The 10669-nt window shown below is 35.2% G+C and overlaps 1 protein-coding gene and 3 non-coding genes across 5 annotated transcripts in view; 2 read left to right on the top strand and 2 right to left on the bottom strand.

The window, feature by feature from the left end:
- The first annotated feature begins 1114 nt into the window (after nt 1-1114).
- On the top strand, nt 1115-1186 carry trnae-uuc (transfer RNA glutamic acid (anticodon UUC)). The gene has a single exon. It is a non-coding gene; the product is annotated as a tRNA-Glu (tRNA).
- A 123-nt stretch (nt 1187-1309) lies between these two features.
- Nucleotides 1310-1396, top strand: trnay-gua (transfer RNA tyrosine (anticodon GUA)). The gene is given in 2 exon segments: nt 1310-1346; nt 1361-1396. It is a non-coding gene; the product is annotated as a tRNA-Tyr (tRNA).
- Nucleotides 1397-1491: 95 nt separating this feature from the next.
- trnae-cuc (transfer RNA glutamic acid (anticodon CUC)) lies at nt 1492-1563 on the bottom strand. The gene has a single exon. It is a non-coding gene; the product is annotated as a tRNA-Glu (tRNA).
- Nucleotides 1564-1656: 93 nt separating this feature from the next.
- il17rd (interleukin 17 receptor D) overlaps nt 1657-10669 on the bottom strand; it is a 42675-nt gene continuing 33662 nt past the window's right edge. For both annotated transcript variants that reach the window (XM_051913174.1, XM_051913175.1), the window contains 6 exons: nt 9512-9577; nt 9366-9420; nt 9171-9281; nt 6705-6889; nt 3916-4864; nt 1657-2551 (listed from right to left, as the gene is read on the bottom strand). In XM_051913174.1, coding sequence (XP_051769134.1) covers nt 2433-2551; nt 3916-4864; nt 6705-6889; nt 9171-9281; nt 9366-9420; nt 9512-9577 — 1485 coding nt within the window. In that variant the 3' untranslated portion in view covers nt 1657-2432. The remainder of the gene's footprint in view (nt 2552-3915; nt 4865-6704; nt 6890-9170; nt 9282-9365; nt 9421-9511; nt 9578-10669) is intronic.

The following is a 10669-nucleotide window of genomic DNA, read 5'->3' as shown; positions in this document are numbered from 1 at the left end:
AGGTTACGCTTACCAATTTCTTGTTATCCACATGGACATCGATGTCCTCATTTTAAGACACTGTTTTTCATTTTCATTTTCTTTTTTGCGTTTTCTGTTTTCTGTTCTGCGCCCCAGAAACGCTTCCCTCCTCTGTCCATTTTGGATATGTGACTGTCCGTAACAGAGCAACGGCTCTTGTCGAAATGGTGAGCAGTTGATATCACTTGAATTTAAAATGCTAAACAAACATTATTTTTCAACAAACATCATTTTTTAATTTATTTTAAACGTTTTATTCAAAAAGATTTTCAAAGACGTTTTGGCACAATGGCGCCCCCCTCCGTGCGGCGCCCCTATGCACTGCATATACTGCATACCCCATTTTTGTGCCACTGCTCTACAGTCCCCATTAAATAGGCTGCAAGAGGGACCTTCTGGAAGGAGTAATGCAGTATGTCCCACTTGCAACCTATTATATGGGGATTGGATAGGAGTTAGGTGGACACTTCCTGTATATGGAATTATTCATGTGAAGGATGTTTATTCTTGATTAAACCACCTCTGCTGTACTCAACACAGTAAACTGGACTCATTTATTTGATTTGCATATCATAAAAAACGTTTATTATGCATAAAAAAATGAATGTCCAAAGAGCTCCTATCCAGTCCCCATTAAATGGGATACAACATATCACAGGGCCGAAATCCTCAGCTTTTAGCAAGGTTGTTAAAAAAAATCATCAAAAATATTCATGGAAAAATACAGACATGTCCTCACCACCTTTTGACCCCTAAACGGGCCACCAAACATTTCTGCCCTGTCGAGGGGGTCCCCTTGAGACAAAGATTTTGAATTCGGCTTGATCGGACCTTTCTAAGCCGTGTCCACAAAGTTACTATATGGTAAACCTATTCATATAGGTTAAGAGTGGGATTTTTTTTAGAAGGGTCCCAGGGCCCCAAATTTTGCAGCGTGGCCCCCGAGGGTCCCCCGAATGACATACAAGGTATGGTGTGTAGTCTTAAAGGGGCAGTCACACACTAAAAGCCAACGGTCACTACATATCCCTGCCCTTGTACTGGCCACACGCATGGAAAGTGACCCACAAGCCTGACCAATGCTTGCAGCAGGTCCCATATGGTCTAGCGGTCAGGATTTCTGGTTTTCACCCAGGCGGCCCGGGTTCGACTCCCGGTATGGGAAGCTCAGCTTGTCTTTGCTTCCCTGGTCGAACAGCCAGCGCATCTGTCTGCGGCAGAAGCGTTTTTAGCCCACAGTGGTGCTGCAGCAACCTGATAGGTTGTGGTTCGTCTCCCCAGCTGCGGGCCTTCAATAGCTCAGCTGGTAGAGCAGAGGACTGTAGGTAGAAAATTGGCAATCCTTAGGTCGCTGGTTCGACTCCGGCTCGAAGGAGGTCTTTTTCACACGCAAACACTTTCTTGGCCGCACCTGAGTTTTGGAAGCACGCCGCGTCGCAATCGCGACCGCCGCTGGAAGGTAAAAGTGCGTTCCCTGACCGGGAATCGAACCCGGGCCGCGGCGGTGAGAGCGCCGAATCCTAACCACTAGACCACCAGGGAAGGGCATATTCTGACATATTCTTTTACCATCCTGACATTATTCCAGCATGTGTATTTTTCCTGAAACACTTCAGTAATAACTCACAGTCACAATGCATATAAATCTTAGTTTTATTAAGTCGTATCTCCTACATTAGAGTACTATAAAACAGTACAAAGTTTATATAATGTAGAAATCACCTAATATTCTAATAAAAACTGTACAAAACCTGGATAAAACAGAGTACACAAATAAAGTTAACAAAATGGCACATCTCAATTTTTTAGCTGGTACTTCCCTTTGCCATAAACAAGCATTAGACCTATGCTAATCTGTTTATGCTTTTCTGAAACTTTTTTTAAGATCCATTTAAAAAAAATAAAGGCCTAAAATCATTAAAAAGCTCTTGATATGCTTCTAAAATCGAGCGTTACCTCAAAACGGCTTCAGTGAAACGATACCAGGGCTAAAAAACACAAGTGCTAATCTACACACGTCTGCAGTGAGCACCACATGTTATCCCACACAACTGAGCCACTTAATACAATAAATAAAAGTGAAATGACATGTTAGAATGACAGTATAACGGTCACGTCCACAGGTTCATGGCACTGGAAACCCATTTAAGGCAAGAAGGACTGAATGACATCGGTTCATTTGTAGTAATGCAAACACAAACACGGGTGCATACCTAGTACACAACCACTTTGGTTAAAAAGCGCCTGCAGTTTTCAGACACTGCAATGGTCCAATCCCTTAAGATCTAGTCCGTCAAAGATATTCCCTGATGAAGGGATTTTAATGTGACGAGAAAGACTCGTTGGCAGCTTGTCCAAGTCAGTGGCATGTTTAGAAATTAAAGTGGCGATGCAAGTTCAGTTAAAGGCCACTAGGTGGAGGCAGCGGCTATGAGTCCTTCACTCTGAAGTATGTTGTGATGGAGCTCTGCCTTGCATATGGTGGGTCCTGCGCAATGCAGTGAGCTGACAGCAGGGGGCTCCTCGTCACCTGTCAACAACAAAACACATGAATGAACTGCAGCAAACCTCTATCTGAAAGTGCATCTACACACTTCTTGCACAAGAATCCGCAGAATGGATTTAAAAGTGCTGTAAGCAAATCATAAAATGTCACCATTCTTATTACTTTTTATTACTAAAATTCTAAAAAATGTAACTAATCAATAAAGAAATATATTGCGATCATACTATTGTAGGGTAAAATAAAATGAGTATTTATTAATAATTATTATTACTATTATTATTAAAAAATAAATTAAATAATAATAATAAATATTAGTATTATTATAAAAATATTTTTATTTTATCATTATTAAATTAAACTACTTAATAAAGAAATATATTACTGTTGCAATCTATTTTAGTGTAAAATAAAATGAGCATAAATAATTATAATTATTACTATTATAATTAAAAACTATTCAAAATATTTTATTTTAACATTTCAATTACAAAATTAATCAATAAATAAATATTACTATTGCAATAATACTACTGTAATGTAAAATAAAAAATTAAATAATAAATAGTATTATTATTAAAAATATTTTATTTTATTATTTAAATCAGAAAAATTAATGAAGTATATTACTATTGCACGTGTAAAATAAAAATGAGTATTAATTATTATTATTACTATTATTAAAAACAATATTCAAAACATTATTTTTAGCAAAATTGTACTAAATTAATCAAAGAAATATTACTATTGCAATACCACCACTGTATTGCAAAATAAAATAAAAAATAAATTATAATAAATATTATTAAAATAATTTTATCATTATTTAAATAAAAAATAAACTAATTAATAAAACAATATTCAAAATAGTTTAATTAAAAAAGAAATATACCTATTGCAATAATGTTACTGTGATGTAAAATAAAAAATGATTAAATAAAAATAATATTAAATATTATTATTATTATTATTATTATTATTATTATTCAAAATAATATTTTTTATCATTATTTAAATTAGAAAAATTAAACTAATACATAATGAAATATATTACTATTGTACTGTAAAAAAATGTGTATTTAATAACAATAATAATATAATAATCATTTTATTTTACAGAACAGCAGCAAAATTATGATACTAATATTTAGGGCTGAATTAATTTCTTTGCTTTCAAACATTAAAGTACAGAGCTTTTATTTTGGTGGAAACCTCTGAGAAACCTTAAAGCTTCTCTTTTATAAACAAATTGGTAAGATGATTGGCACGATTATTGCATTTGAAAATACAGACGTCTGTATAAATTAATCATTTAAAAATATATATTATCCTAAAAATAAGTGTTAAATAATACAATTATATATTACATGCTAAATCTGCTAAATTCCTACCAAGTCCCGAGGAGGAGGACACACTGTCGGCCAGAGACGAGTTGTCGGCATGATCCGGCGAGAGTCCTTCCATCAGCGGGATGGAGAGTTCAGACGAGGGCACGGATGAATCATAGATCCCAGAGTCTCTGGGCATCTCCGGAGGACTGGCTGATCCATCCATATGAAGAACCGGCCTGGACGAACCCACGTCCCGACTCGATGAACCTTCCCCCAGTTCATCCTGCGACAGACTCAGCGAACAAAGTCCCGGCGTCGCCGGCAGGATCAGGACGTTGCTCCTCACCGGGCAGTCGCTCTCTGAGGGAAGTTTCAGCTTCACCTCGTTCAGGACGAGCCCCGAATCGGGAGGTGGAACGGCGCGTTTGTTGGGCGCCGGCGGCGGCATGAGCTGCTTCTCGAACCAGTCGGGCTCCTGATCGATGTGCTGGTGCATGTTACAGATGGCCACGTACAGCGAGCGGCCCGATTTGCTGCGGAAATAGTTGCGTTTGCTGACGTTTGGCGGCTGCGGCTCGCGGTCGGTCAGGCTGAGCTGGCGGGAATGCAGTCGGGCGAAGAGCTGCGGCAGCTGGTCCATGAGTTTAAATTTTGGCGCCAGGCTGAGTAAAGTCGGAACGTCGCTCTCGTGAGAGTAGTCGAAGTACACCGCCATGAAGCGCGAGAGATCGGAGGACTTCTGCTGCACCGCTTTGAGTTTTTCTGCGATTATAGCTGTGGCCACGATGAACAGATCCCTGCTGCTGCTGCCGGCGTCTCCGCTCACGCTCGGTTCTCGGTTGTTCTCCTTCGACGTGGCCTTGCCCTTGCGGTGTCTTTTCTCCACAAAATACTTCAGACCTTTGGAGCAGACGGTGATGATGAAGTGAGCCTCATCGATACGCCGGCTCAGCCAAGCCATCTGACCCTCCTTACAGATCTCCAGATGTTCCCAGAGATCCAGAGACACCTGCACATCCAAACACACACATTCAGTCAGATTAACCCACCTGAAACCTCAGAGAAATCAGTCCTGTATCATGCACTCTTATCCACTTATAGACTTGATGTCTTGATAAAGAGCACACTGATCCAACAAGCTTCAATTTCACTTAAAAGCATCAAAGTTTCCCACAAAGAGGCATGTGATCAGCTGGACAAAAAAAGAAACGTTTTCCCCCATTCAATATGACAATATAATAATAATATTCATAATATCAATACTACTACTGCTGCTACTACTACTAAATATAAAATGTATTATTTTTATTTAAATTATAAAAATTAAAGAAAGAAAGAATTATTACTATTTTATAGTAAAATAAAAAATAAATATTTATTACAACTAATACTACTACTACTACTACTACTACTACTACTAATAATAATAATAATTAACATTATTCAAAATAATATTTTATCAAATTTGAATAAGAAAAACTAAACTAATCAATAAAGAAATATATATCTATTGTAATAATACTAATGCAAATTGTAACAAGCAATTATTTTACTGTCAAATAAAAATTTACTACTACTAATAACGATAATAAAATAATATTCAAAATATTGTATCATAATTGATTATTTAAATGAGAAAAACTAAACACACACACACACATATATATACAGTGTATATTATATATATATATATATATATTAATATAATACTATTGTACATTGTAACAAGCATTTAATAATATTAATAATAATAATAAACTATTCAAAGAAATATATAACTATTTTACGGTCAAAAACATTTACTACTACTACTACTACTAATAATAATAATAATAAAATAATAATATTCAAAATATTTTATCATAATTTATTATTTGAGAAAAACTAATATAAATATATAAAACTAATATATAGTAATAATACTATTGTACAGAAGCATTTAATAATATTAATAATAATAATACTAATAAACTAATCAAAAAATATTTGAAAAACTATTCAAAGCTATTTTACTGTCAAAAATATTTACTACTATTAATATTAATAAAATAATATTAAAGATATTTTATCATAATTTAGCATTATTTAAATGAGAAAAATTATACTAATCAATAAATAACTATTGTAATAATACCTTTGTAAATTGTAATGAGCATTTAATGGTAATAGCAATAAAAATAATAAAATTACTATTATTATTATTTTACAGAACAACAGTAAAATTACAATACTAATATTTATGGCTGTCTTAATTTCTTTGCTGTCAAACATTAAACTATAGAGCTTTTATTTTGGCAGAAAATAACCATAAAGATCCTCTTTTTTGACAACAGGTTTATAAACGATTCTCATTACAAATATGTGAAGATGGTTGGTGTGTATTGCATTTTTAAATACACAATATTTTATCCACTTTTATACAATGACTGGAGGTCAAGTGTTTATTTCACCTTCTGTAGAAGTATTTATCATTCTTTATCATAGTTCATGTTAACTAATGTAGATAACTAATTACTGTAAAATGTCACCAGCTAATGAGACGATACTGTAAAGTATTCCCATGTTTACTTTGGAAAAACAAACACCGATGAATCATGCACATAATCATTATAAATGTATTAATAAAGTAAATAGGATACATTTATTATTTCATGTTGACATTCAGATTATTATCTGTGGAATAATGTGGGTTACCAAACAGTCAAACTTTCTTCTGCCACTAGGTGGCGTCATCCGCACACATTACAATCCTGTTCTCCAACTCTAAATGACTTGGTTTTACTGACCCCAAACTTTTGAACACTGGTGTTTTTGTACATAAACTAACACTCAAAAAGCCAACGCCTCACCTCACACCCGCAGAAGTCCTGCAGGAAGAAGGCGAAGCTCTGGATGACAGCGAGATGTTTGGGACAGTCTTTACTGGAGTAACAGATGAAGATCTTGGGCCTTGGCCAGGGCCTTTCGACGTTCAGCGCCGTGGTCTGAGACGACGACTCTGAGCTCTCCTCGTCCAGGTGGGAGTAGATGTTCTCTGCAGAGGAATTCCAGATCACAGACGTGAATCTAACCAGGATCAAATGAGATTTGTAGCAAGTGGAAAAAAAGTGCATTTATTGTTTCCATATGATGAGATCTCCTTTTAGAGCACTATAAGAACTGAAAGTAAAGCCTAATTTGTCCAAGTTAGAACAACATATGCTTTTGTGTTACAAACCCCCCTCATCCACCTTTGCAAAAGTGCACCATGGTAACCAAGTTTTCAGCTTAAAATACCACAGTTATTGGAAAACATCCCATAACTAAAAGCATAAAAACATTAGGAGATAAACAGTGTTTTTGAACAAATCTTTTTAATGACTGATTCAAAGACTCGCTCGTAAAACTTCACTTGTTTCAATAGGAGACAAACAGTGTTTTTGAACGAATCTCTTGAATGACTGATTCAATGACTCACTCGTAAAGACTTTGCTTGTTTCATTAGGGGACAAACAGTGTTTTTGAATGAATCTCTTGAATGAATGATTCAAAGACTTCATTTGTTTCATTAGGGAACAAACAATGTTTTTGAACAAATCTTTTGAATGAATGATTCAAGGACTCACTCGTAAAGATTTCACTTGATTCATTAGGGGATGAACAGTGTTTTTGAACGAATCTCTTGAATGACTGATTCAATGACTCGCTCGTAAAGACTTTGCTTGTTTCATTAGGGGACAAACAGTGTTTTTGAATGAATCTCTTGAATGAATGATTCAAAGACTTCATTTGTTTCATTAGGGAACAAACAATGTTTTTGAACAAATCTTTTGAATGAATGATTCAAGGACTCATTCGTAAAGATTTCACTTGATTCATTAGGGGATGAACAGTGTTTTTGAACAAATCTCTTGAATGACTGATTCAAAGACTCGCTCGTAAAGACTTTGCTTGTTTCATTAGGGGACAAACAGTGTTTTTGAATGAATCTCTTGAATGAATGATTCAAAGACTTCATTTGCTTCATTAGGGAACAAACAATGTTTTTGAACAAATCTTTTGAATGAATGATTCAAGGACTCACTCATAAAGATTTCACTTGATTCATTAGGGGACAAACAGTGTTTTTGAACGAATCTCTTGAATGACTGATTCAATGACTCGCTCATAAAGACTTTGCTTGTTTCATTAGGGGACAAACAGTGTTTTTGAATGAATCTCTTGAATGAATGATTCAAAGACTTCATTTGTTTCATTAGGGAACAAACAATGTTTTTGAACAAATCTTTTAAATGAATGATTCAAGGACTCACTCGTAAAGATTTCACTTGATTCATTAGGGGACGAACAGTGTTTTTGAACGAATCTCTTGAATGACTGATTCAAAGACTCGCTCGTAAAGACTTCACATGTTTCATTAGGAGACGAACAGCATTTTTGAACGAATCGCTTGAATCAATGATTCAATGACTCACTCATAAAAACTTTGCTTGTTTCATTAGGGGACGAACAGCATTTTTGAACAAATCTTTTGAATGAATGATTCAAGGACCCGCTCGTAAAGACTTCACTTGTCTCATTGGGGGGCAAACAGCATTTTTGAATGAATCAAATCTCTTGAATGAATGATTCAATGACTCGCTCGTAAAGACTTCGCTTGTTTCATTAGAGGACAAACAGCGTTTCTGAACGAATCTTTTGAATGAATGATTCAACGACTCGCTCGTAAAGACTTCACTTGTTTCATTAGAGGACGAACAGCGTTTTTGAACAAATCTTTTAAATGAATGATTCAACGACATGCTCGTAAAGACTTGATTCATTAGGGGACGAACAGCATTTTTGAACAAATCTCTTGAATGACAATGTGTTTTTTTTTAACAGTCAATTGTCGTCACCTACTGGTGTAATGATGTAATTGATACAATCTTTATTTGAAGCATCATGTTACTTTCAAAAAGTGATTTGCTCCATTTTGATCACTACCGTAGTCATCACCGTTTATATCCGAACTATAAACTTTTATCCCAGTACTGATAATATGAATATTTGTTACACAGAAATAAAGTTGGAAACTGTACCCAGAACAGTTACGTCAGCTATTCTTAAGGACACACACATGTAATTACACACAAACACATGCATTACATACTAACAGGAGTTTCTTTTGTCTGGAACAAGCAGAGCTGCTGCAGAAATAGTGTGAGCACAAACGCTTAGATTCCATCATCCATTAATCCTCGTCAATGGCGCAAGATTACAGAGATCGGTTTACAGATACTGGACAAAAGCATGTTTGCGAGGAAACTGGAGACTCGCTAATGACGGACACGTACCTTGCTGTTTCTTACGACACATGACGGTGAAGAGGGTGGCAAAGGCGGACATGATGACCAGTGGAACGGTGATGGCCATGGCGCGTATCGGTCCGGCCCACGGGGAATGAACTGCAACAAACACAAACTACATCAGCTAAATGTTCAAAAAGTCCAGCCGCTTCATCTTTCTTCAAAAGATCAAAGTCCTTTTACCTTGGCTCACATGGTACTGTGTCTGTTTTCTGGTTGTGTTGTTGTCATCACGAAGCTGCGGGAATAAGTGAATTTGTTGTACTTAGTTCTGCTTCAAGAAAGTGTTTAAATGAACTAATTCTATATGATATAATTAACGCTCTCACCTCTATTGCATACGTTCCTGGAGTGACGTCTTGTAAAACACATGTTGTTTTGGGGCCATTTTGCTCCTGCAAAGACATTTTTTATATCAATATTGAATGCATTTTAAGTCAAATTACATGCAATGTTCAGTGCAATGAAAATATGATGGATTAAATCACATTTATACAGTCTCTGAGTCTGTGTTTACTGATGCTATCCTTTAACGTAGGGTTTCTAATGCACTCACATGACCTCAAATGCATTCATGAAGAGGAATTGTTACTTAGAAAGCAATGGTGGGAAGCTGAAATTCTAACAGCGATCTCACAGAGATCCGTGGAGTGTCTGAGCTCTGGAATCCCCCGTTGGTGGCGTCGCAAACCTCAAATTTCACCTCATTCTATTATCGCTACAAACAATGCCGCCCGGCCCGGCTACAGATACGAGCGCTGTGCTCTTCTGAAAAGAGCGAGGACAATGCTTTTACACCCTTTAATAGGAAGAATATGTGAAAAAATACGGTTCAAAAGAACCAGGTCATGTTCCAAAATGACACAATTATGAAACGCCTCATGCTAGTGCTGAAATAATAAAAGCTCTAAATGAAATGAATCCCAGCATTGTGATCTCAGCTACAGATGTACAGGGAGAGCTCAGAAAAATGACCAAAAACACACCATACGACTGGCAAATTTAAACATGGAGTGTCCTGAGACTTGTTCACATCATTTTCTTTCTGTTGTTAATTAACCTGCATTTGTTGTTATTGTATTATTTGGTGTATAAGTGAACTTCATTGTGTTTAATTTACTATGGGTTTAAGCAAAGCTCATTACAAATAAAATGCTTAATAATAAACCTAATAAATAATTAGTAGTAAATATTACTACCACCACTACTACTAATAATAGATATAATAATCATTTATAATAACAATAAATGTTATTATTATTATTATTAATATTAATAATAAAATAGTAAATAATAAATAAATAAATAATAATAAATACTACAACTACTACTATTTCTAACAACAGATATATTAATAATAATAAATTATTAATAATAATAACAATACATGATTGATAATAATTTAGTAGTAATCATATTTATTACTTATATATTATACATTTTATTTATTATATTTATTATATTACAACATATAACATAATATATTA

The sequence above is a fragment of the Ctenopharyngodon idella genome, chromosome 11 (assembly GCF_019924925.1).
Source record: "Ctenopharyngodon idella isolate HZGC_01 chromosome 11, HZGC01, whole genome shotgun sequence".
In the NCBI taxonomy this organism is placed as follows: Eukaryota; Metazoa; Chordata; class Actinopteri; order Cypriniformes; family Xenocyprididae; genus Ctenopharyngodon; species Ctenopharyngodon idella.
The sequence above is the reverse complement of the archived record's forward strand: the minus strand, read 5'-3'. Positions and strand labels throughout refer to the sequence as shown.